This window comes from Chelon labrosus (genome assembly GCF_963514085.1).
Source record: "Chelon labrosus genome assembly, chromosome: 18".
Classification (NCBI taxonomy): Eukaryota; Metazoa; Chordata; class Actinopteri; order Mugiliformes; family Mugilidae; genus Chelon; species Chelon labrosus.
In genome coordinates, this window is record NC_140351.1 from 18,899,073 (window position 1) to 18,924,729 (window position 25,657).

Consider the following 25,657-nt stretch of genomic DNA (forward strand, 5'->3'; position numbering starts at 1 on the left):
AGGTTTGACTGCATAATTTACTGTGTGTTAACTGCACGAGGTGCTCCAGGGGTTTGCAGATTGTTTGTTACTGAAACAGAATGGGTATTTGAAAAAACCTTCATGGCCACAGGGGTCAGAGCAACATGCTTGTGGACACTGAGCTCTGTTAATGCTTTGCTTTTGGGGGCTTGTGATAAGAATAACAAGGTATGCAGAATACACAGCTTAAAAATATGACCTCACAAATCCAGCCAGGGAGCAGAGAGCCCTTTGAACCAAATGACAGACAGCAACCAGCAACCAGTAGCTTGTGTTGTTTATTGCAAAAACAGCTCCTCAACGGCTGTTATGATGTACTGATTTCTACACTATGAAGCCACCTGATGCTTACACCTTCATTTATGTGCTTTTTGCCTGTTGATGCTCTTGCTCGTGTGAAACATTATAATAAATGTATTAACTTGCATGGTCTACGTCATGTTGCATCAGTTTCGCTCCACAGTGTACACATATTTATATTCATATGGACAGAAGCAGATATTTTTGAGGCATTGGATGAACAACTGAATATTTAAAATAGTAAGAATGATTACATGAGCTGAATTTAATTATTCAAGAAGAATATTACATCAGCTGTAAAGTTACACAGATAAGGCTAACCTTAGCCCTTTATTATCATCCACCCTCATCATTATTAACTATCACTGGATGTTTTATTAACTGAGCTTTCTTTATAACTTATCATTACTCTCAGGGACATTTCAATAAAAAGCTGGATGCTTGTATTTCAAATGGTTCCACAAAAGCATAAAAGTGAACAGCAACAGTATTTATTTTTGCAGAAAACAAAACTCACAGTGCATGAACAAAAACTTTTCATACTGGAAAAGTACAAGTGAAATAGAGTTGTCCACGAGACTCCAATGTGTCAGGGATATCAGAGCACAAGAGTGATTTAAATGCGTTCAGTTAAAATAAAATGTACTTCAGCATCATGTCCCAGTTATTTTGAAAGGCTTGGTTATGTGTCAGCAGTGTCTCCAAGGCAATCATTTACAATATATACAAAGGATTTAAAAGCGCATATGAAACAGTGACCACACTGCACCGACACTTAAAGGTTCATCAAAAACACGATCCACCAACAATCACTTAAATATCTTTTTCTGCTTCTGAGCAATGTCCATAGGAGACATGGCATTTGGGTCTTCATCTTCATAAAATGGCTTTTTGATTTGCTTCCAGATGACCAGAAATATTCGTCCGGCAAACAAGACACAGGCCACAGCCAGCAGAGAAGCTATAATGAAAACAGAGAAGTATCATTAGTGTGCAGGTCAAAAGTCTTGATTGTCCGTTATGTGTCAGCATGGAAAAATCATTCACAGTCAATGCAAATGAATTCTTTTCTCACCGATGAAGATGTTATTGCGTGTGGGAGATTCTGCGTTGTAGTTTTTCGTGAACACCCCCGCCAACGCCCAAATCACAACAGGGTAAATGGTGAGGATGAACCTCACGTGTTTGTCGAGGACAAAGTTTTCCAGGATAAACCTGTGAGAGATTCGGTCCATTTACTCTGGGCGCTTATTGGTAACTTAGTGAAGTTAGTACTTTAGTTTCTCTCATTGGCACTTACCACACAACCAACACTGCAGTCAGAAGAGAAAGCGAGAGAGTTGCAGCGTCTGTTTGGGACATGTTTGCTTCATAGATTAGCACAATGGTCAGGTTTACTAAGGTTGCAATGGTCGTCCATGTTGCATAAATGGCAACTCCGTTCTGAACCTGTATTGAGACAACAGAACAGATTCAGATGCAGAAAGGGATGCACTATATTTCAAAAGAGATCAGAGCTGAAGAAGCAGATAAACACACATTTGCAGTTCATCACATATACTAACCAACACACGGTGCAGCCACAGATCTGCTTTGTGGTATTTGTTGAGCCAGGCTCCATAGTTGTGTAGACCAAGACAGGAGAAGAATATTACAGCGTAGTTAGACAAGGAAACTAGGATGAGGAAAACCAGAGAAGCAGATGCCAACCTGTAATAGAAATGAAAAAAACACATTTTATTCCAGTGATGCTAAACCACAGAACAACATCCATCTGTTTTACCCCTTTTTCTGTGAAATCAGTATCAATCCAATACTAATTCACTTTGTTACTCATCTCAGGTTTACTACAGTGCCTCTAAAATCAATGCAATGAACACAACTAACAATTAAGTGAAACCTGGTTCTCAGAGCTGTGAAATGAACTGCAAATTGCACATGAAGAAAAAATCTCCTCTTACTTTCTGTCCCACAAGAACAGCCATCCGAAATTAAATCCCAGATTTAAGCACCAAGCTGCAAAAAATCCATGAGGCAAAACAGCGGGGCTGCAGTAGACGTAGCCGTAGGCATTCCTATGAATCACAGAGACAATAAAGTACACTTCAACAAACCAAATATGGTGCATGGCATTTGACAGTACAGCTGTGCATTTCTTGATCATTTGCTTTTATTTGAAGAGGAAAACTTACTTTCTGAAGATGCCAGAGATGATGTAGACCAGCACCAAAGACAGAAAGATGTAAATGATCGTCCATATCGCGAAGGTCCATCCTGACGGAGTGATCTGGGTCACAAACTCATCTGAAACGTTGCCGGTGCTTGACAGAAATGGGTCTGGGGGTACAAATAAAAAATAAATTATTAAATAGCATAACAGATACACTGTAGGGTGGAAATAATAGGTAATTCTTACATTGCAACATGATGTGTTACAAACAGAGTCTGACTTACATACTCCCGGAGCTGCCAGAGCACTGAACACCATGGTGATGATGAAGAACATCAATGCCATCATTATGGCGATCAAAAGGGTAATGCTGTGTTTTGCCATTGTAGAGAAGTCAGCTTATCTGAAAACAAAAGTACTTTAAATCAACCTTTAAATGTGTGACACTGTGACAAAGAAAAATGATTCAAAAACGGACTTTCTTTTTGAGGTAAAACACATAGAGGATATTATTTTCAAATGAGTCAACTTGTTCCACATTTACTGATTCAATCTTGCTGAAGGAACAGGACATTTAATCTCTTCTAACTTCAGCCGTTATGATCTGTGTTTTAACCCGAGGAATCATAATCATTTGATTTCGCTCATATACAGAAGCAATTTAGTCAATCATCATTCCTATCTTTGTTTTATTACATATATAAACTACCAGATTTCATTTAAGGATCACCACTATACACAGTTTAAACATCCGTCGTTCTAATCAAAAGCTTAAAGTCAAGTTTTAAAACTTCTTGTGTAACGTCACACATGGATCCACGTGCAGCTGGTGCATCGAATTACGTCTTAAATGAAAAAAAAAATGTTGGCAGCATTACAGAATAAACAGCGATTACCGTGCTTCACTCCTCCTTACGTGAGCTGAGATCCAGAGTAACTATACAGAGGACAGGGGACTGCCTGGTATTTACAAAAAACTGCTAGTTGTGCAGAAGAAGTTTTATGGCCGTTCAAAACGCCACGTGCATCTCTTATCAGGTATACATTGCTGCTATAGTTCAGTGGATCATAAAACACTGACAAACGTTTCTCCTAATATCTTTCATAATTAGAATCTGTCAAACGAGAGGTGAACAGCTATGAATACGTAGACTGAGAGGCTCTCCTCAGGCCTTTCGTCTTCTATATTGCCTTAAGGGTATTTAGCTCCAGGCACTTGGAGCTGCGCCTGCCTGTGGTTCTTGGTCAGAGGAGTAGAGGTGTTCTTCCCCAGCCTCACATGTCGCTGTCAACAAGTTGAAACAGACAGGGACTGTGCACAGTTTTGAGATTGGTTGATTTTGATCACGCATTATGGTTTTAGTCAAGGTTGGTCTAAGAATTATGTCCACACAACAAGGTATGCAGAATACACAGCTTAACAATATAGTTTATTTCAAATCTGAAGATCAGCTGAGACCTACAAAGAGTGGACAAGACAAAAACATCTCTTCCAAAATCGTCTCTAATAATGAGGGAGATGTGTCAGCCTTTCAGATGGGTAAATAGACAGCACCCTGGAGGATTACTTTGGAACAAGGGGCGCTTTAGTTACAGACAACCTCACAAATCCAGCCAGGGAGCTGAGACCCCTTGAACCAAAAGATAAAGAGAAACCAGCAACCAGTAGCTTGTGTTGTTTATTGTAACAACAGCTCCTCAGCAGCTGTTATGATGTACTGATTTCTACACTATGAAGCCACCTGATGCTTACACCTTCATTTATGTGCTTTTCGTCTATTGTTGCTCTTGCCAGTGTGAAACATTATAATGTTACAAATGCTAAGGATGAAGAAATATATCTAATAATATTACATCAGCTGTAACGTTACACAGATAAGGCTAACCTTGGCCCTTTATCATCATCCATCCTCATCATTATTAACTATCACTGGATCTTCTATTAACTGAGCTTCTGTACAACTTATCATTACTCTCAGGGGCATTTCAATAAAAAGCTGGATGCTTGTATTTCAAATGATTCCACAAAAGCATAAAAGTGAATAGCAACAGTATTTATTTTTGCAGAAAACAAAACTCACAGTGCATGAACAAAAACTTTTCATACTGGTGTGAAAAATACAAGTGAAATAGAGTTGTACACGAGACTCCAGTGTGTCAGGGATATCAGAGCACAAGAGTGATTTAAATGCGTTCAGTTAAAATAAAATGTACTTCAGCATCATGTCACAATTATTTGAAAAGGCTTGGTTATGTGTCAGCAGTGTCTCCAAGGCAATCATTTACAATATATACAAAGGATTTAAAAGCGCATATGAAACAGTGACCACACTGCACCGAAACTTAAAGGTTCATCAAAAACACGATCCACCAACAATCACTTAAATATCTTTTTCTGCTTCTGAGCAATGTCCATAGGAGACATGGCATTTGGGTCTTCATCTTCATAAAATGGCTTTTTGATTTGCTTCCAGATGACCAGAAATATTCGTCCGGCAAACAAGACACAGGCCACAGCCAGCAGAGAAGCTATAATGAAAACAGAGAAGTATCATTAGTGTGCAGGTCAAAAGTCTTGATTGTCCGTTATGTGTCCGCATGGAAAAATCATTCACAGTCAATGCAAATGAATTCTTTCCTCACCGATGAAGATGTTATTGCGTGTGGGAGATTCTGCGTTGTAGTTTTTCGTGAACACCCCCGCCAACGCCCAAATCACAACAGGGTAAATGGTGAGGATGAACCTCACGTGTTTGTCGAGGACAAAGTTTTCCACGATAAACCTGTGAGAGATTCGATCCATTTACTCTGGGCGTTATTGGTAGCTTAGTGAAGTTAGTACTTTCTTTCTTGGTTTTGCACTTACCACACAACCAACACTGCAGTCAGAAGAGAAAGCGAGAGAGTTGCAGCGTCCGTTTGGGACATGTTTGCTTCATAAATCAGCACAATGGTCAGGTTTACTAAGGTTGCAATGGTCGTCCATGTTGCATAAATGGCAACTCCGTTCTGAACCTGTATTGAGACGACAGAACAGATTCAGATGCAGAAAGGGATGCACTATATTTCAAAAGAGAGCAGAGCTGAAGAAGCAGATAAACACACATTTGCAGTTCATCACATATACTAACCAACACACGGTGCAGCCACAGATCTGCTTTGTGGTATTTATTGAGCCAGGCTCCATAGTTGTGTAGACCAAGACAGGAGAAGAATATCACAGCGTAGTTAGACAAGGAAACTAGGATGAGGAAAACCAGAGAAGCAGATGCCAACCTGTAATAGAAATGAAAAAAACACATTTTATTCCAGTGATGCTAAACCACAGAACAACATCCATCTGTTTTACCCCTTTTTCTGTGAAATCAGTATCAGTCCAATACTAATTCACTTTGTTACTCATCTCAGGTTTACTACAGTGCCTCTAAAATCAATGCAATGAACATGACTAACAATTAAGTGAAACCTGGTTCTCAGAACTGTGAAATGAACTGCAAATTGCACATGAAGAAAAATTCTCCTCTTACTTTCTGTCCCACAGGAACAGCCACCCGAAATTAAATCCTAGATTTAAGCACCAAGCTGCAAAAAATCCATGGGGCAAAACAGCGGGGCTGCAATAGACGTAGCCATAGGCATTCCTATGAATCACAGAGACAATAAAGTACACTTCAACAAACCAAATATGGTGCATGGCATTTGACAGTACAGCTGCGTGTTTCCTTGATCAAGAGGAAAACTTACTTTCTGAAGATGCCAGAGATGATGTAGACCAGCACCAAAGACAGAAAGATGTAAATGATCGTCCATATCGTGAAGGTCCATCCTGACGGAGTGATCTCGGTCACAAACTCATCTGAAACATTTCTGGCAGTCGTCAAAAATGGGTCTGGGGTCAAACAAACAAAAAAAAAAAAGACATTACAACACATACAAAAGATACCATGTAGGGTGGAAATAATACGTAATTCTTACATCTCAACATAATGTGTATAAACAGAGCATTCAAAGACTGACTTACATACTCCTGGAGCTGACAGAGCAGTGAACACCATGGTGATGATGAAGAAAATCAATGCCATCATTATGGCGATCAAAAGGGTAATGCTGTGTTTTGCCATTGTAGAGAAGTCAGCTTATCTGAAAACAAAAGTACTTTAAATCAGCCTTGAAATGTAAGTTATTTACCAATGTTTAAAATAAAATACGCAGTGGTATTAATATAAGCATGAATCAAGTCACCTCGAACCGTTTCTTGTGCGTTCTCAGGTGAGAGCAGTGAACACTGTTTGCAGTGGAGGGGCTTTCTTCTATAAAAAGGAGCTAGTTGTGCAACAGTGGGGTTTTTATGGCACTTCAGCACGTGTGCATGTCCTCAGATTCCCTCCATGTTGAGTGAATTAAAAAGAACAATGCAGTTAGCTATATGTAAACTATTTTATGAGCAGGATTATAAAAATATATAAGAGTTGGACTTTGGAATGGATGTCATGTTTGGTAACAGGTCTTAATGACCCACCCCTGCAGGTTAGACCAGAATTTGTTCCGTTGCAGTCGGCGAATGAGGAACTTAATTGTCAGACTTATGAAATGGTGACCCGCTGTGAACTGGAGAAAATTTGTCACAGTTCTATAACTTCTATGGGTGGGATGAAAAAAGAGCCGATGACATGCTTGTTACTGAGTTACTGAGGGCAAATTCCATAAACTTACATAGACACGTTACATTAAATGTTATAAGACAACTCAACCCTCCCATATCACGTAAGACACACTGAGTGAAAGAGTTGCATAACTTTTTTAATTTTGTGCTCCTTTGTGGTCACTTTTATAGGATGTTTTGAGTCAACTCCCTCCATCCATTTCAGTTTCTATCCCTTTTTCTAATTCCATTTCTTCTTTTGCTCTCATTCCTCACACATTATGTCATCCCTGAGTATGATAAAATATTATTTTTTTGTTTTGTTTGTTACTTTAGTCTAGTACAGGTCCTTCTCAAAAAATTAGCATATTGTGATAAAGTTCATTCTTTTCCATAATGTAATGATAAAAATTAAACTTTCATATATTTTAGATTCATTGCACACCAACTGAAATATTTCAGGTCTTTTATTGTTTTAATACTGATGATTTTGGCATACAGCTCATGAAAACCAAAAATCCCTATCTCAAAAAATTAGCATATTTCATCCTACCAATAAAAGAAAAGTGTTTTTAATACAAAAAAAGTCAACCTTCAAATAATTATGTTCAGTTATGCACTCAATACTTGGTCGGGAATCCTTTTGCAGAAATGACTGCTTCAATGCGGCGTGGCATGGAGGCAATCAGCCTGTGGCACTGCTGAGGTCTTATGGAGGCCCAGGATGCTTCGATAGCGGCCTTAAGCTCATCCAGAGTGTTGGGTCTTGCGTCTCTCAACTTTCTCTTCACAATATCCCACAGATTCTCTATGGGGTTCAGGTCAGGAGAGTTGGCAGGCCAATTGAGCACAGTAATACCATGGTCAGTAAACCATTTACCAGTGGTTTTGGCACTGTGAGCAGGTGCCAGGTCGTGCTGAAAAATGAAATCTTCATCTCCATAAAGCTTTTCAGCAGATGGAAGCATGAAGTGCTCCAAAATCTCCTGATAGCTAGCTGCATTGACCCTGCCCTTGATAAAACACAGTGGACCAACACCAGCAGCTGACATGGCACCCCAGACCATCACTGACTGTGGGTACTTGACACTGGACTTCAGGCATTTTGGCATTTCCTTCTCCCCAGTCTTCCTCCAGACTCTGGCACCTTGATTTCCGAATGACATGCAAAATGGATACACCATGTGGACCACTGAGCAACAGTCCAGTGCTGCTTCTCTGTAGCCCAGGTCAGGCGCTTCTGCCGCTGTTTCTGGTTCAAAAGTGGCTTGACCTGGGGAATGCGGCACCTGTAGCCCATTTCCTGCACACGCCTGTGCACGGTGGCTCTGGATGTTTCTACTCCAGACTCAGTCCACTGCTTCCGCAGGTCCCCCAAGGTCTGGAATCGGCCCTTCTCCACAATCTTCCTCAGGGTCCGGTCACCTCTTCTCGTCGTGCAGCGTTTTCTGCCACACTTTTTCCTTCCCACAGACTTCCCACTGAGGTGCCTTGATACGGCACTCTGGGAACAGCCTATTCGTTCAGAAATTTCTTTCTGTGTCTTACCCTCTTGCTTGAGGGTGTCAATGATGGCCTTCTGGACAGCAGTCAGGTCGGCAGTCTTACCCATGATTGCGGTTTTGAGTAATGAACCAGGCTGGGAGTTTTTAAAAGCCTCAGGAATCTTTTGGAGGTGTTTCGAGTTAATTCGTTGATTCAGATGATTAGGTTGATAGCTCGTTTAGAGAACCTTTTCATGATATGCTAATTTTTTGAGATAGGAATTTTGGGTTTTCATGAGCTGTATGCCAAAATCATCAGTATTAAAACAATAAAAGACCTGAAATATTTCAGTTGGTGTGCAATGAATCTAAAATATATGAAAGTTTAATTTTTATCATTACATTATGGAAAAGAATGAACTTTATCACAATATGCTAATTTTTTGAGAAGGACCTGTATTTAGTTGCTTATCTTATTTCTAAGTTGAAAAAAATCTCTCAGTGTAGTAGAAATAATTTTTGCTGTACTCAACCAACTTGTTCACAATTATAGTTCAGTATGTGTTATTTTAACAAGCAGGGAGTAATATACGTATATTTAAATAAAAAAACTAGTTAGTTTTTGGGAAGGGAGAGTTTTTAGGTGCAGAAATCGTTTTTTAAATATTATTTTTAGAATGTTTTACGTGAATGGAGAGGATTTTCTTCTCATTTTCTTGTTGTTTACAAAGGAAAACTGTGGCGTGGGCAGGGCGGAGTGTACGCAAGTGCGGGGGAGTTAGAGGGTGAATATCACGCATGCGCAGTGTCATACCGGCGACGGCTGTAGAAACGGTGGCCTAGCGACTAAGGGGATTACAGTGCCCAATCTGACAGGTCAGAAAATAATAAATACATCGACTTTGGCTGTATGTGTTTGGCAACGTTTTATAAAGGGCTGCTCGTTGAATTCTTGAAGTTTAAAACGCTCGGGAAACATTAGGCTGTCGCGTGAGCTAAGGTTAGCGGTGGGTTACAGAGCTAAGCTAACGTTAGCTGTTTCAGCTCGGCGCCGTTTGCCTGCTAGCTTTCCTTAGTAAAGGGGGCTAACAACGGCTTTGACATTAACCAGCTGATCAAGTGTAGCCTCCCAGTTGAGCGGTACGTCATTATTTTAGTTTTGCCGTGCTCTGTGCTATTTTGTCAGCACATAACAGGAAGACTCGTCCCTTATCAGTTGACATGTATACTTATCTTTGGTGGCTTATTAATCACACAGTGTTAGGTCAAAGAAAGCTAACTAGCTAGCAAGTATCCTTAGATGCCCCCGTTTGTTGAACAGTCTTTGTGAAGCATATCCTGCAGGCTCTGTGGACTACAGCTGAAGTTTGGATGTCAACGCTGCTACATTAGTTGATGATTATCTTTTTAACCCTGACATTGACACGTTCAGGACACTGGTGAACGCTGCATTACATTTATTGTCATCCAGATGGAGGTGTAAAATAGGATTATGTCAGCTCAGTGCTCATCTGAATTGGGAAGTTAAAAGATTTGCTGACCTATTTGTATATTTTTTTTTGATCTTCTCAGGCTACACAATGAGTCAGGGTAAGGACAATGCACGCCTCAAGAGCTACAAGAACAAGTCTCTCAACACAGATGAAATGAGAAGAAGGAGGGAAGAGGAAGGACTGCAGCTACGGAAACAGAAGAAGGACGAACAAGTGAGCAGAGTCTAGAGAAATTCTTGTGTGTAATATAGAAGTGAAGGGCTTGTGTCTCTTTACAGGCCGGCCTATAGGTCCTGGCAGTGTTGTCAAGTCGTAAACTTGAATCCATGCAATGTGATGTGGCATTACTTTGGAGACGGCGCATGAGTTTACATATACTGGCTATCATTCTGTTGTAGCTTTTTAAGAGGAGGAATGTCGCCACCGTGGAGGATGATGGTATCCTGGAGGATGATGGAATGGCCGATAGCGGCTACCTGGAATCCCAGGCCAACAACATGGACCCACTTATGGTGAAAAAGCATTCATCAAATACCCTGTTATACTAATGAAACGAACCCTGCTGTCTGTTTATTTCAAATGTCATCATTCACTACACATATTAAGTCATCTGTGACAGCATATCATTAAATCTCCATTGCCGTGTCTTACAGGGTGGGGTGATCTCTGAAGACATGACTCAAATGATCTTCTCCACCTCTCCCGAGCAGCAGCTAATAGGTACTCAGCGCTTTAGGAAGCTTCTTTCTAAAGGTAGGTGCACCTTAGTTATAAGTCATCATCTATGTTTGTATTTAAACTCGTATCAGTGGCACCTCCCTGTGCAATGTGTCCCACGAAGGCGGGTGATCGTTTAATGCCTCAGCTCAAGAAATAATGTGTTGTTTCATGTGCACTTTTTAGAAACCACAAACGTATATTTTCTTCAATAAAACTGTAAATGTTCAACATCTGCCTGACTTTCAGTACTTGGTAAATACTGCAGTATGTTTTGATTTGTCTTATAAACACGGCTGTATTAACCGTTGCCTTATCACCGTCCCATACTTGGTATCGCACACAGAACCCAACCCACCTATTGATGAAGTCATTGCCACTCCAGGGGTGGTAGAGCGTTTTGTTGAGTTCCTGAAGAGAAGAGAAAACTGCACGTTGCAGGTAAATGTCTCTAATAAATCTTGTGCAGGTGTGAATCAGCTGACTAAGCTGACAAGGCATGAAACAGTTCAAATTTTCTCCTTGTTTTTAGTGTGCTTTTCCTGTCCTAACATACATTTCTGTGTGTTTCAAACTCTTTTTCTATATTTTGAATACTGTTTTAGTTTGAGGCTGCGTGGGTGTTGACCAACATTGCTTCAGGTACATCCCACCAGACACGGGTGGTAATCCAGGCAGGGGCTGTGCCCATATTCATAGAGATGCTAAGCTCGGATTTTGAAGACGTACAGGAACAGGTAAGGAGGATTCCCTGACTGTCCTGGTCATCACTTCCTTCTTTCAGCTAATTCTTGTCCCATCTGCCTGTTTTAATGAGGCTGAATATATGATGACCGTACATTTTAATGTTGTTTACTTTCTGACTTGAATAATTACTCTGCCCCTCAGGCAGTGTGGGCCCTGGGAAACATAGCAGGAGACAGCACAGAATGCAGAGATTTTGTCATAGACTGCAACATTTTGCCTTCCTTGGTGCAGTAAGTAGCGACTCAGTTTTCTTCCTAAATAATCAAGTTATACTTGGGAATAAAGGTCAACTTTGATCCCACATATCTGAGAATTCATGCTTGGTAAAATTAATCTTGCAGGTTACTGGCCAAACAGAATCGTCTAACGATGATGAGGAACGCAGTGTGGGCGCTCTCAAACCTGTGCAGAGGAAAAAACCCACCTCCAGACTTCTCTAAGGTAATTTCTTTTGCCAAGACAAACATGTCACTATGGCAACTGCACACTCAAATACACCATATCTCACTTTTCAAGTTCACGAGCTTTACAAAGTTGCATATGCTGCATCTAGACTGGAAAACTATTTGACCTACAAACACGTTTTCTTCCACCACCTCTCTTTGTCCCAATGTTTCTTCTAGGTGTCCCCGTGTCTCAGCGTGCTGTCTTGGCTCCTGTTTGTCAATGACACAGACATCTTGGCTGATGCGTGCTGGGCACTCTCTTACCTGTCTGATGGCCCCAATGACAAAATCCAGGCTGTCATTGACTCAGGAGTTTGTCGCAGGCTGGTTGAGTTGCTGATGTGAGACATTCATTTTTACAATTCAGAGAGATAATACTGCTGATGTTTTTATTGTTTGATAAACATAATAGCCTCTAGTTTAATGGAAAATAATCAATGACCCCCACATCCAGTATTTCACAGAGACAAATGCACATAATCTCACGTTGGGAGTAACTGTCCGGATGTGGGTGTGTTATCAATATTTCACTGACCATAATGAAGTTTGACAAATATATTAGCAGCTATGAAAAACTGCTCTAAAATGTACAGAAATTATGTATTAACATTTAATTCTACCTTCCTGAACCTGGAGGTCAAACATTTTACAAACCTGGGGTAACATCCTCTGAGTGATCTCACTCTACAACGCTGCTTTCTTTCAGGCACTCTGATTATAAAGTGGTATCTCCTGCACTGCGGGCTGTTGGAAATATAGTCACTGGAGATGATCTACAGACGCAGGTAATAGCATCTACACAGAGTTATAATACTTGTGCAGATGTCAGTTGGAGTTATCGGACTATCTTTGTAATATCTACTTTTTTCTAGGTGATTCTGAACTGTTCGGCCCTGCAGTCCCTACTGCACCTCCTGAGCAGCCCCAAGGAGTCCATCAAGAAGGAAGCCTGTTGGACGATCTCCAACATCACTGCAGGGAACCGAGCACAGATACAGGTGTGTGTGTGGCATCCTGTGGAATAACCTGGAAAGGTTATTAGTATTTTAGTGCATCTAACGAGTCTTTCCCCGTCTTTGTAGATGGTGATAGAAGCACACCTGCTGCCTCCTCTCATCAATATCCTGCAGGTCGCAGAGTTTCGCACAAGGAAGGAGGCAGCGTGGGCCATCACCAACGCCACCTCGGGCGGCTCTGCAGAGCAGATCAGGTGGGGCACCGATGCAGTTTAACATACAGTACACAGCTAGAGTGTCTCCATTGAAATGTGGGTTGTTGTTGTGTTTTTTTTTTATGGTTGACAGTGACCGATGAAGTCATGTGACAGAGTAAAAATATTAAGAGTCCAAGCATTTGGCTTCTCCTAATACGCAATTCACATCTTAGCTCTGTTGCCTCATATTTATGGCATTGTTGCATATTTCTAGATGTCTTAAAGCCCACAGTTTTAAGGCTCAGTTTATATTTTAAAATGAATACATTTGGAAAAATCCAAAAACTACATGTGGCATGCTAGAAAATTAGCTATTATCCCTTATTACGCTATTACAATTTTAAGGCAGTAGGCTTGCAGTGGCATTAGATAGCTCGTACTAAGGCCTCAGGTGTACTTCTATCTGTAGATGCCATATGTTTGGTTTACTCACAGATGCCTAGTAGTCGTTAACCCAAAGACCTTTTTTATTTGTTTTGAATGAGTAAAGACTGTACTGTTGTTGAGTATCCATGTGTGTATGCTGCCTCCTACAGGCTCTTAGTGGAAATGGGCTGCATAAAACCTCTGTGTGACCTGCTCACACTTATGGACTCCAAAATAGTTCAGGTGGCTCTAAATGGCATAGAGAACATCCTACGACTGGGAGAACTGGAGGCCAAGAGAGGGGGAGGCATCAACCCCTACTGTGCGCTCATTGAGGAGGCCTACGGTAAGTGAACACACCATTTAAATACTCATCTTCAAGTAGACACTTCTCAGCTGGTGTCAAATGAGAAATGAAATGTTTTACCTGTCAGTGATGCTATGAGGTTGTGTAGAAACACCTACAGGTAGTAACTATTTCTGTTATTATTTCGGCTGCTAAAAATAGCTAATAAATTATCAGTCAGTCAACTATTCTGTTAATCGACTGATTGTTGCAAAGCAGTTTTAGTTTTTCTTAATCAGACCGTTGTTTTCGTGGACAGTATCATTTCTGGGCTGACTCCCTTGTTCTTTCTCTCAGGTCTGGACAAGCTGGAGTTCCTGCAGGGCCACGAGAACCAGGAAATCTACCAGAAAGCCTTCGACCTGATCGAGCGCTACTTCAACACTGAGGACGAGGACCCGTCTCTGGCTCCGGCCGTCGACCTGCAGCAGCAGCAGTTTCTCTTCCAGCAGTGCGAGGCCCCGATGGAAGGCTTCCAGCTATAATGCTATATGCTCCCTCCCTGTGCTCCACCTTCATCTTCACCTATGCTCACTTCTCCCACTCTCTGCCACGATTCAGGGTGACAGCAACCCTTTCTCCCCTTCTCATTGTCAGAGAGGTTAAATAAATCATTATTGTGATTATACAAAGTGTAACAGGAGCACGTGTGTGCGTACGTCCAGCATGGGTCAAGTTCTGCAGTCTTATCAGCCAGTTTGTGAAGGTTTCACTCATCATTCTGTCTTGCACCGATTTTCTCAGCACCTGAACCCTTCCTACCTGCTCAGGCCACAGCGTCTCCTACTGGCAGATTGTTCCTCTAACACCATCCCTGTGTTACCTTTTGGATTTCCTCCTCACCTCATCCAAAATGAAAAGGACCCCTCCATGTTCCCGTAGGATTGGCAATCACTATCTCTGAGTAAGTGGGAGTATTTGGACTGCACTGCTTGTCTGATTGATGCATTAATGACTGGCAAGACAGACAAACATGGATGTGATTTTTCGACCCCCTCCCACACACGGAGAAGAATGAACTAACCTAAACACTGGACTGACCATGAGACGCCGACCACATGCGTGGTCACTGGACTGAACCCACATTGGGGCCATGTGGCCGGTCCAAAATCAAGGACTCAACTGACCTCTTCAAAAGGCACCTAAACGACTCCGACCACAGGTGGACAGATTAGAAACTAGACTGTGTCGCTGAGGGCTGGAGCTCATCAGTGACAAACCAGGCTGCTTGCATTTGCTCCTGGATCTCATATCATGCATTCCTCTATCCAGTAATGGGACTTCTCCACCTGCACAGGCTCCATTCTGAAGAGTTTAGACTGCCTCCTGCCTTCTGGTGTGATGTGAATAACCCCATGGAACCATGGGAATTGGAGTCTTCCCTCGCACTGAGACAATTGGACAGACTTGGACTAGACAAAACAGACTATTTAACCCTGGATTCTGTTTAACCGCAGACCAGTGGGATTTTTATTATTATCTTACCATAAATCCATTTCATTTCATTTGCAGCACTTTAGTTCAGGACTGATGCCTGTTCATCGACAGTATACCATAGTTTTGACATTCGCTATTCAGTTGGTTGATGACCCGGCTCCTCTCTCCTCCGGAAGTGAGGTGTAAAGAGGGGTGGTCAGCTTTCTCATTCCCCTTCTGCTATGACAAGGATAACACTGTTTACCCTCCCCATAATGGGTCTCAAACAGATTGGGGACTGAAACTGTTTGCGCGCACACTTAATCACAATCAGAGGATCACGCTGCATCAGCAAAGCTTCAAGGATTTTATTCTGACTTAAGTAACTTATACCGGTTAGACTCTAATTGGAGAATTGTCTGTTTAGCTATGCGCAGTTTAAAACGCGACATGTTCAGGTAGTATTTTTCAATTTGATCATGCCAAACACATATACCAGCGATTAGGCCCAAAGTTGGTCTTTTTTTTTTTTTTTTTTTTTAAACAAGCCATTTTTAATTGGATGTTAGCATCTGTCATTTAGCTGATGGTGCCATAATCCTTATTCTGCAAAAATCCTTTTAGACATAATTTCAACGAAAATCCAGATTAAACTTGAAAATCCTGGTGATCACCTTAGTTAGCAAAACAGAATGTTTGTTTACCAAGTTCTCTTTACATTGCTTACTTTTTGTCGAAATCTCTGCAAGAGATTACCAGCTCCACGTGTTGATTACTGTTTGTTGTATTGAGTTTGTGCATCTGTCCCCTGTTATACCATTTGCATAAAAGTTGTTTCATGAACTACAGGTTTAATCAGTTTAATTAGACTCTCATTTTCTGTCATTACAATATATTTTCCATACGGCAAAATACATATGAACCTGGTGTGGTAGACAGCAACTAACAATTACTTCAGTATTCTGCTGAATTAAGGGTTTTAAAACGCTATTTCATAATGCTTTGAAACAGTACATGTCACAAAACACTGAGATAATTAGGGTGTTAGGTGAAGTTAGCATTTCAGTTCACACTGAACACAGGACTGGAAGATACCAGCCAGTGCCTGGGGAAATGACATTTCCTTTAGCTTTGGAGGTAAATGCACCAGAACCATATAACAGAGGAGACATCTCAAGAAATACTTTATTCAGCTGACTTTGTTTGGTGCTTCCTACAGACAAACACAGATGCCACACTGGGCACGAGCTAACTACACGTAAAAGACCTCTCAAGCTAATTTAGAAACCCCACCGCCTGAGGCTTTAAAGTGGGAGGTGTTCAGAGGTAAGTGTTGACTATGACCGTATCGGGGCGGCTGTCCTACTTTACTGAGTAGTGTCTGTGTTCTGTTTTCTGAATTCCTCCCTCCATTTGGCTTTCTTCTCCATGTTTAATGCTGTCAGGGTCTCGTTTCTGTGTGAAGCCTGTACAAATAAGACAAAATACAGGTGGTTTTGTTGAAATGAATGCAAGCAAAGAGTTAACAATCAGCAACTATTTTGGTAATAGATTGTTTCGATTCATTTTAAATTTATTTACAGGATGGAGAGTTTGTTGCTTGTGATGAGGTACAAAAGCTGGTCTTTTACTTCAGACTTTTCTATAACATTTCCCTCTTTGTTGACAGAGAAACAATGTGTCCATACAAAAGGGATTCATCCTCTGTTACTCACCTTTTTGCCCATATACACCATCACCACACAGGCCCCGATTGTGGCCGCGATCATCAAATAGGCTGCCTTCACTCTGATTTTGTTTCTGGCAGCATCAAGCATCTCGAACCTGTGGAAAGGTCGGCAGACAAAACACCTATTAGAAAGTATTCTCCGTAACAAACAAGATGATAAAATAATGCGGAAGAGTTCAAAGTTCAAGCTCTGTGTTCACGCTTCCTTTGCACAGCAGCGATAGTGCTAACACCAATTCAAGTAGAGTCTGAGAATGTTTCAGTCATCCGACACTCCCTCGAGTCCGTCCCGCATTTGTTTTGTTTTGGAGCTTTGAGTACAGAACGTGGGCGGGCGGGCGGCAGCCTCTATGCATGACAAGCAGATCTTTTATCACAGCAGCAGATCAGATGTGATCTCCACCCTGAAGCCAGGAGCCTCAGTAATTACCTCCATGCACAGACAGCCGTCTTGTTTGAACTGCAGCTGTCTTGGAGCACCAGTTACACACTGTACCGCCACTCATCCAGTTAGTTCGCCCTGTTCTTGTAATGCGACCTAACTAAATCACACAAAGAGCCAATCGGACACCAGTGTGCTGGAAGGTCTGGCATAAACAGGAAAAGGCTACTTACGACACAGTCGCTGGTATCTGGTCTGCGGATTTAAATCGTCCCGACCAGACCAACATCTTCTTGTCCATCTCAGAGGGTTTATAGCCTGGGACTCTGAATGTAGCACGTGTTGCTGTATGAAAGAACAAACACACACATATAATGAACAAACAAACAGAGCTGGAGTCCATCACCCAAGGGGTGCAGATACCACTTCCTGTATCCCTCCTTTAGTCCTTTGGGAGTGAAAGAAAATATTCACAAGTACCCGGTGACCTGTGTGACAACTGTTAGAGATTGCTTTTGTTGTTTTTAGAAGTTACGAACTACATAAAAAATTCAAACTACAAATTTGTATCGAGCCTTTTAAGTTAGTAATTGTTAAATTCCACAAATGTGGGAGTATTCTGCATTGAAAGAGAAAAAAGCTGGAGGGACAATGGATGTGACTGAACTTGATTTAGCTTTGTGGTGGTGTACATGCGTGGGATAAAGGGAAAAAAGACACGTCAGCCCGTCAAGCGATCCAAAACTCCACCTTGCTCTGGTGCTGCAGCTGGAGGCGCTGATTTGGTCTCCTGCAGTTTATTGCACATCCCTCTATGGCTCCATGTGTTGGGGACCTGTCTGCACCTCTGACCTGTTCAGATATAAAACAATTCAGGAATTGAGTGTGCTGTAGAGCCACAAGCAATAACTATTTCTAGTATCCATTAATCTGTAGATGATAATAATTTATCGATGCAAGAGGTCATCACATTAGTGAATCTGAAATAAGCAAATGTTTGACAATTTGATTATAAAGAAACTTATATGATTAATCAATTATCAAACTTATTACAACAGCTAATCAATGAACTAATTATTCCAACTCTAGTGCATTAGAGCTGAAACACTTGAACATTTGATTCAGGCAGCAACTAAACACATTTCTCATTATCAATGAAATCAACTTCTGTTTCTGCTAAAGGTCAGGGAATTGTGATTAATGGATAAATAATCGGAATCAAAATTGACAATCAGGAAGAAAGTTATTTTTATATATGTATTTCTTATTTTGTCCAGTCCAGTCTCAAACCAGGCAACATGAGTTTACCATCGGACAAGATGATAAAAAAACACAAGTCATCACAACTCAGCAGGTGAGGACAGAGGCATGCGTGTAAATTCTGTAACTGACTTCCTGTGAAGGGTGGAGTTTATCCCACCTGTGAAGGGTGAAGCCAGAGTACCAAGGCAGACACAGTGCCAACATGCAAACTCCACACAGAAAGGCACCAGTCGGCCTGGATTCGAACCCGGAACATCAGTGCTAACCACCACCCCACTGTGCCGCCGTAGAAAAAACGTTTAAGTATTTTAGGTCAACAAGGACTGAAAAAATGTATAATAATGAAAGTATCTGTCGACCAAAGCGTTTGGGTGTGGAGATTTTTATGAATTGATGAAACACGAATTTTACAGGTAAAACTATCAACATGCAGTCAAAGAGCAATATAAGGAAGTATATATAAGCAAGATTACTACTAGGTTGCAGCAGCTAATTTCACAATAAACTGAGATACAAGTGGCAGGTCTGAGAATAGATTGTGCGATCCTGTTATTGTTAAACTAAAGAACCTCAGAGATTTAAGTTAACTATACGAACCGAGGAGGTTGCAGACGGAGAGGTGAGATCCGATGAAATTCATGTTTTTAGTTATTTAATGCCTCTATAAAGTCATTAAACTGCGTGGAAATCCTCGAAGCCCCCCACTCAGCTGCTCAAAGTCAACTATCTGCGTTTACTGTCTCCCTGCGCGAAAGGACCGTGACGTTACCATAGGAGGCTGTGCCGTGTGCCTGAACAAAAACCAAACCAAAACAAAAAACGTCTCAATTAAACCGTGTCTGCTCTCTGTGGCTGAGATTATGCTTTATTTGAGTGGAGGTTTGATTATAGTTATAAATAAAATATACGACGGGTTAGTTAAAGTTAAGTAGCGAGCAACACAAACCGATGAGAGGGATAAACTACGATACGGCATCGTGGCATAACAGCATTACGTAACACTTTGTTTAGCAACTTTGTTTTAATTTATTTAAATATATATATTGACTGAGCTATTCGGAGATGACGATACTGGTTTTAAGAAATAAATGCGGCAAATAAACAATCGCGTAGTTATAAATGTCGAGTGGCCGATGTGGGTTTTATTCAGGCACTCTCCTGAACAGTCTCCTCGAGTAGGTCCCCGCAGTCCACTATGGCGGCGCCCGTTGGAACGTTAAACTGTGAGGACTTCTCAATGTTTCAGGTAATTTTAACGACAGATTCACCGATGCGTGCAAACATCATTGCCTCTCGGAAGTTCACTCGCCGTGTCGTTTATTTTCTGTATAATCCAGTGGATTGTTGACCCTCCAGGTAACTAATGCTCGCACCCTGAACTACTCTGCAAGAGTTCAAGGAGCTAGACTGAATCACCAGACCGAAAAGTAGCAGCATGTGGGTTGAGAGTTACATGATCTTTACCGATATGCTTAAACAATCTTATTTTAGCTTTCGATGAGATTTAATACACCATGTGTACATATTTTTATTGGTGCTGAGGTTTAATACCTGATCCTAGTGATAACTGTCTGACATATAATGTGTCTGGCAATTATTTAGAGGCTATGTGCTTCACCATGACTGATCAACATTATGAAACACCAGCTGACCTATTGATCTCGTGCTCTTATCATCTCATGTGAACGAAGTCAATTGAAGTGAAGCTGCTTACCGACCCTGTGTCTTCCTGTGGTTTCCTCAGGAGGTGCTGAAGGTGATGCGCACCATAGATGACCGCATCGTCCATGCCCTGAACACTACCGTGCCCACAGTCTCCTTCTCAGGCAAAGTGGATGCCACACAAACCTGCAAACAACTCTATGAATCTGTGAGTATGATTATGAAGCCAAAAATCAAATATCCTGGCCTATTACTAAACCGAAGGGATGACTTTCTGTGGTTCACATGCATCCCACAGTTGATGGAGGCCCATCTGAACAGAGACAAAGCTATCAAGGCCTGCATAGCTCAGACATCTGAAGTGGTGGGGCAGCTGCGTGAAGAAAGAGCAAAGGACAACGAAAACCTGACACTAATCAAACAGCTCAGAAAGGAGCAGACCAAGGTAAATACTGTAAATTTTCACATATAAGAATTTTAAGATATCCTCCCTTACACTTATCTTGTCACGTAAATGAAAGTCGAGGCAAGTGGCTTCTGAGCAGCTTCCCAAAGTTCAGAAAAAACATGAAGACATGAAGTTAGTGGGATGTCATCATGGTTATGTCAGGTCCAGTGTGTAGGGTTTAGTGACACCCAGTGATGAGACTGCAGATTGCAACCAAAGGAATTGTTCTATCCTTTAAACTTTCAATTTTATCCTCTTGTGTGGTGATGACACTACATATATTTCAGACATGGGTCTCTCAAACTTCAAACATTTATTTATGGGACAAAAATGTGTCTGATTATTGCGCTGTAAGACCAATCAACCGTCTTACTCCGAGCTAAAGTAAGAAACAAATTGATGCATAATTTATTTTTCTTCCAGTTAAAGCTAATGCAGTCAGAGCTGAATGTTGAAGAAGTCGTCAATGATAGAAGTCTGAAGGTACAGTATGATCGCTGTAATCAGTGTTCTGCCCCTAATGTAGATGAGCTGTCATTATCTTATATTATGTAATTTGCCTTTGCTCAGGTTTTCAGTGAAAGGTGCAGAATCCACTACACACCTCCAAAGTGAAAGTGAAGTGCAACTTGGTCTTATGAAAGGAGCTACTGCACTCAAGGTTCAAAATCCAGACTGGAGCTGGAACTGTGACCTGCCGCTGAGTCCTGACTGCAGGCTGTTCACCATCCAGACCTCTCTGACCTCGCCTCCAGCTCACTTATTCCATTGTGATTATTGTATTGCATTACCACCGCTGTAAAACAGTCATCTGTGTGCATCTTTACCAAAAGCTATTGTATAAATAGAGTTTTTTTAAAAAGACAAACGTTTTCAAGTGATGTTTGGGTTTTACATTATTTGCTTTTGAGTAACTCAGTTCTTTCTATGTGCAGTGAATATAAAGTAGTAGAGTTAAACCTACTCTACTTATGGATTCAATGCAAGCTTTGAGAAAGTCGAAGCCGGTTCCTTTGCGGGTTCACAACTTTGGTCCTGAAACTGCACAAGCTACTTTCAGACCAGACATCTAAAGTCTTTGCAGTAGTCTTCATGCAATAAGATAATCCTTTAATTTATCCCACCGTGGCAGAGGTGCAGCTTGTGGACATGCAAAACAGGCAACTCCTTGGCAGCGTGGCAAGTTTTCAGTCAGTCATAATTCTCCCTAAGGGGCCCCCACCTGACACAAACCTGCGCACTCAGTCACGGTTACATGTTGTGTGCATGAATCTTTAAAGTAGTATGACAATGGTGCCCAAATCAAAATAAGTTATGGAGGAGGAAAATATGCTAAATTGGACAATAATTTGTCATGTTAATTGTTCAGTCTAGAATCGTCTCTGCAGCAGGGAACCTGCTGATTGTTTCATGCATTCCTCAAGATGGATATTGACCCTTGAGCAGTGACTTGAGAGCATTCCCATGGGTCAGATAAAATGTAACAGAAGAATTGGTTCGGGAAGGCTCAAGAAAGTGACATGTTAAATACTAAACAGATGTTCTAGACAAGTAAGAGGTGGGCAGAGAGTGTCATGTCCCTGGTTAATTAAAACCACTGACGGGAGAAGCAAATCCATCTTGTGACTGCTGGCATTCATGTGGATGTTACTTAGACATGTAGCACCCACCTAGACCAGACCAGGCACCCCCACCCCATAGCAATGACACTCCTTGATGACAGCAGCCATCCCCAGCAGGATGGCACACAAAAACGCTTTAGGAACAACTCAAAAAGTTGATTGAACGGTGAGTAATTTAATTAAAAATATGTATTTATATTATGATTTTCAATAGTTCTATTGAATATTCACTGCTTCCTTGTGTATCCATTAATCTGGATTGGTAGTCCATGACTTATCTGAATTTAAACTTTTAAATAAATCAATAGTTTTGCAAAAAATATTAAGAATAAAAGATTAATATTGATATTAAATATTAACAACTATTTAATAAAGTAAAAATATTGAAAAATAAATTATTTTTGGCTCAGAAATTAGCCTAAATGAGGATCTAAACCTCATGAGTGAAGGTGACAAATGAACAGTTCCAATCCATGTTATGACTCATTCTTTATTATTCCTTTACAGTTTATTCGAGTACAACAAATGTTGAATATTAGTACTGTGTCATTACTGTGAAGGAACATTATTTTGTTTAATTCTTTCAGGATAACAAAATAGTTCAGAGGCAGCAGCCTGGAGACAGTGACAGATGAAACTGTGGCTGTGTGATCACATTAGAAAGGTACCAGAGGATCGTCTTTGGTGTGGCCGCCTTCTACACCACTCACTGTTTTTTCTCCTCCATTACATGGAAGAGCTTCAAACACTTTCACATGAAGATAACTGGATCCTCCAGCATTAATCTGCAGAGAAAATAGAGGAAACTCTCAAAAAGACAATATGAGTCTTGTTTAGCTGAACAATGAAGACCAGGATTTTGTTTAACAACTCAGTTGGATGGCACAATAACCTCAGTCCAGAAACACATCTGAGAGTCAATTTTCTTTGATTTGTAAGATGAATAATAAGACTTTTAATAAATATCATATTCTTAATTACCTTGATGAGATAGTTAGTTCCTGCCACGACCTGGTTTCTGTATTCAAGGGCTCTGAATACCTCATACTTCTTCTTTGTCTTTTTCTCCACCTGGCATTTCACCTGTATGAACAAATATAATGTGATTTGAATCCAGACAGAAAATCAGAGCAGAGAGTTAAGAGTGGAGCATGTGTAAATGTAAAGTAAATGTGAACTGAAGCTCACCTCATCACAGATCTGCTGAATGTCCTCAGTGGCTGGTCTTGTCTCTGTGAATCCTCCACACATAGCCATTCTGATGAAGTTCTTGAAGTGAACAGAGAAGTAAACTGTCTTCTTTGGTGTGTCTCAAATGGTTATTGTCAAGTGGTTATCAATCATATTTATACAGTGTTACTACCTGGTTCAGACTGGAGGGTGGCTCCAAGACATGATGGGTGGAGCTCTATGTCAAACCACAGCCCTCACATTATTGTGTTGCTCAACCTTCATGAATGATTCTCCAGATTCCTCTTTAAAATGTTATGACGTAGTTTAATATTAACAGTTGTGAACAAATGATCATTAAAATGTTAATGAGCTGCTCAGCAACACACAGCAAACAGAAAATGTTAACCAGCTGGAGAACTTGGGGCATTTAGCAGCTAAAGAAGGTTGAAGTCACTAATGTACTAATGTGGCTTCATGTTTGCTGGATGTGGAAAAGTGCAACGGTTGGCATTGTGTTGTATTTCACACAACTTTCCATGGCTGTTTCCAGTGCCCTCATTTTTGAAAATACATTGTTTAAATTCAAATAGAAATATTTAAACTACTATGGCTATTTGTTCAATGTGCAGCCAAAGACCACAGCTGGTCATCTTAGTCTTTTGTTACAGTCCTTGTGCTAAGCTAAGCTAAGCTAACTGTCTACATAGTCTTCTGTACAGTGATGAGAGTGGCATTGTATCACTTATCACTACAACTTTTAATTATGTTATTTCAACTGTGTAGAGTTTCAGACATTAATGTTTATTTCAATGTTGTTTTAAATAATAACATTTGTTGTTAACATGTTTCTTCAATACAAGAAATCTCACTCTTTCAAATGTGTTCATTATGTGTTCATTCTATTGAAGGTACCAGAGGATCTTCTCTGGTGTGGCCTTTTTGCAATACACTCAGTTTCTCTGAATTATATGATGAATAATAAGACTTTTAATAAATATCACATTGTTAAATACATTGATGAGATACTTTGTTGCCTTTATGACCTATTCGAGTGCTCTGAATACTTCATACTTCTGCACTGGGGGTTCAAATCCAGACAGGATGTTTTCATGTGGGTTATCAGTGTTTAGTAATTTTCCTGTGTGCTACTTTTGTTTTACATAATACACTATCTAAAAATTCCTTACCACTGTATTTCTTGATGATCCTGATTTAGGCCACAAGCCCAAACACGTCTAATAAAGTTGTTTCACACACTACAAGTGTGTCTATCTTCCTACTTTTACTTGTTAAGCAGTTTGCTAACTTTGTTCTGTAAAAGGCACTATACAAATAAATGTTATCATTATCTTATTATCATTACTGTGCACGACACAGATGAATTTTTCTTCCTCCACTTTTCCTAATAAACTCACAGCAAGAATGTGTTTGCTGGTTTGTTTTGCTGCTCCATTAATGCACACTGTGATACACAAAGAGTACTCCTGTGTTGGTTGAGATTTTATTGTATGTTAAATTGCAGATTTTGTTACCATGCAAAATGGTAACAAAATCTCTCAAAATGGACTTATCTCCAAAACTAGGCGGCACAGTGGCGAGGTGGTTAGCACTGATGCCAAGAAGGTCACCGGTTCGAATCCATGGGCCGGCTGGCCTTTCTGTGTGGAGTTTGCTTGTTCTCCCTGTGTCTGCGTGGGTTCTCTCTGGGTACTCCGGCTTCCTCCCACCATCCAAAGACATGCTCATTAGGTTAATTGATGATTCTAAATTGGCCGTAGGTGTGTGTGTGTGAATGGTTGTCTGTCTCTGTGTTGGCCCTGCGATGGACTGGCGACCTGTCCAGGGTGTACCCCTGCCTCTCACCCGATGACAGCTGGGATAGGCTCCAGCAGACCCCGTGACCCTTAACAGGACTAAACGGGTATAGAAGGTGAATGAATGAATGAATGAATCTCCAAAACTAATGCTATTGTGAAATTTAAACAACTGTCCTCAATTGTGAAGATGTGTTTCATTT

General features: G+C 40.8%; 5 protein-coding genes across 6 annotated transcripts; 2 read left to right on the forward strand and 3 right to left on the reverse strand.

The window, feature by feature from the left end:
• Nucleotides 1-5,193: 5,193 nt before the first annotated feature.
• LOC311503789 (uncharacterized protein) lies at nt 5,194-7,130 on the reverse strand. The gene is made up of 3 exons (XM_084566661.1): nt 6,236-7,130; nt 5,623-5,767; nt 5,194-5,506 (listed from the first exon to the last, which is right to left on the reverse strand). The coding sequence occupies exons 1-3, from the start codon at nt 6,421-6,423 to the stop codon at nt 5,354-5,356; spliced, it is 486 nt and encodes a 161-aa protein (XP_084422787.1). The 5' UTR covers nt 6,424-7,130; the 3' UTR covers nt 5,194-5,353.
• Nucleotides 7,131-9,415: 2,285 nt separating this feature from the next.
• Nucleotides 9,416-16,390, forward strand: kpna1 (karyopherin alpha 1 (importin alpha 5); the record flags this gene model as incomplete). Its single annotated transcript, XM_084566006.1, is given in 15 exon segments — nt 9,416-9,445; nt 9,448-9,493; nt 10,190-10,323; nt 10,509-10,622; nt 10,764-10,863; nt 11,174-11,268; nt 11,433-11,564; nt 11,716-11,804; nt 11,916-12,015; nt 12,198-12,361; nt 12,727-12,805; nt 12,893-13,018; nt 13,103-13,230; nt 13,770-13,945; nt 14,243-16,390. Coding segments are annotated over 15 exon segments (1,701 nt in total). The 3' UTR covers nt 14,431-16,390.
• A 138-nt stretch (nt 16,391-16,528) lies between these two features.
• On the reverse strand, nt 16,529-19,491 carry fam162a (family with sequence similarity 162 member A). The gene is made up of 5 exons (XM_084566007.1): nt 19,333-19,491; nt 18,223-18,324; nt 17,706-17,817; nt 17,077-17,185; nt 16,529-16,827 (listed from the first exon to the last, which is right to left on the reverse strand). Exons 1-5 carry the CDS (start codon nt 19,373-19,375, stop codon nt 16,729-16,731), a joined length of 465 nt encoding a protein of 154 aa, XP_084422133.1. The 5' UTR covers nt 19,376-19,491; the 3' UTR covers nt 16,529-16,728.
• Nucleotides 19,492-19,562: 71 nt separating this feature from the next.
• On the forward strand, nt 19,563-21,727 carry mix23 (mitochondrial matrix import factor 23). 2 transcript variants are annotated; one of them, XM_084566008.1, is made up of 5 exons: nt 19,563-19,981; nt 20,480-20,605; nt 20,696-20,842; nt 21,269-21,328; nt 21,416-21,727. In XM_084566008.1, exons 1-5 carry the CDS (start codon nt 19,931-19,933, stop codon nt 21,458-21,460), a joined length of 429 nt encoding a protein of 142 aa, XP_084422134.1. In that variant the 5' UTR covers nt 19,563-19,930; the 3' UTR covers nt 21,461-21,727. The 2 variants fall into 2 exon arrangements, with proteins under 2 accessions (XP_084422134.1, XP_084422135.1); XM_084566009.1 differs by lacking the exon at nt 19,563-19,981 and adding an exon at nt 20,073-20,091.
• A 1,222-nt stretch (nt 21,728-22,949) lies between these two features.
• Nucleotides 22,950-24,291, reverse strand: LOC311503112 (cystatin-A1-like). Its single transcript, XM_084565647.1, has 3 exons — nt 23,656-24,291; nt 23,449-23,550; nt 22,950-23,252 (listed from the first exon to the last, which is right to left on the reverse strand). The coding sequence occupies exons 1-3, from the start codon at nt 23,722-23,724 to the stop codon at nt 23,124-23,126; spliced, it is 300 nt and encodes a 99-aa protein (XP_084421773.1). The 5' UTR covers nt 23,725-24,291; the 3' UTR covers nt 22,950-23,123.
• Between the last annotated feature and the right edge of the window lie 1,366 nt (nt 24,292-25,657).

Coding starts and splice junctions, on each gene's coding strand:
- LOC311503112 (XM_084565647.1), bottom strand. CDS start 23,724: ATGGCTATGTGTGGAGGATTCACAGAGACAAGACCAGCCACTGAGGAC. Junction 23,551..23,655: donor TTCAGCAGATCTGTGATGAG/GTGAGCTTCAGT, acceptor TTGTTCATACAG/GTGAAATGCCAGGTGGAGAA. Junction 23,253..23,448: donor GAACTAACTATCTCATCAAG/GTAATTAAGAAT, acceptor TTTTCTCTGCAG/ATTAATGCTGGAGGATCCAG.
- fam162a (XM_084566007.1), bottom strand. CDS start 19,375: ATGAATTTCATCGGATCTCACCTCTCCGTCTGCAACCTCCTCG. Junction 18,325..19,332: donor CTCCGTCTGCAACCTCCTCG/GTTCGTATAGTT, acceptor ATATCTGAACAG/GTCAGAGGTGCAGACAGGTC. Junction 17,818..18,222: donor AGCTGCAGCACCAGAGCAAG/GTGGAGTTTTGG, acceptor TCTTTCATACAG/CAACACGTGCTACATTCAGA.
- LOC311503789 (XM_084566661.1), bottom strand. CDS start 6,423: ATGTGTTGTAATGTCTTTTTTTTTTTTGTTTGTTTGACCCCAGACCCA. Junction 5,768..6,235: donor ATCTCTGGCATCTTCAGAAA/GTAAGTTTTCCT, acceptor TTTCTATTACAG/GTTGGCATCTGCTTCTCTGG. Junction 5,507..5,622: donor TGTGGCTGCACCGTGTGTTG/GTTAGTATATGT, acceptor GTCTCAATACAG/GTTCAGAACGGAGTTGCCAT.
- mix23 (XM_084566008.1), top strand. CDS start 19,931: ATGGCGGCGCCCGTTGGAACGTTAAACTGTGAGGACTTCTCAATGTTT. Junction 19,982..20,479: donor AGGACTTCTCAATGTTTCAG/GTAATTTTAACG, acceptor TGGTTTCCTCAG/GAGGTGCTGAAGGTGATGCG. Junction 20,606..20,695: donor GCAAACAACTCTATGAATCT/GTGAGTATGATT, acceptor TGCATCCCACAG/TTGATGGAGGCCCATCTGAA.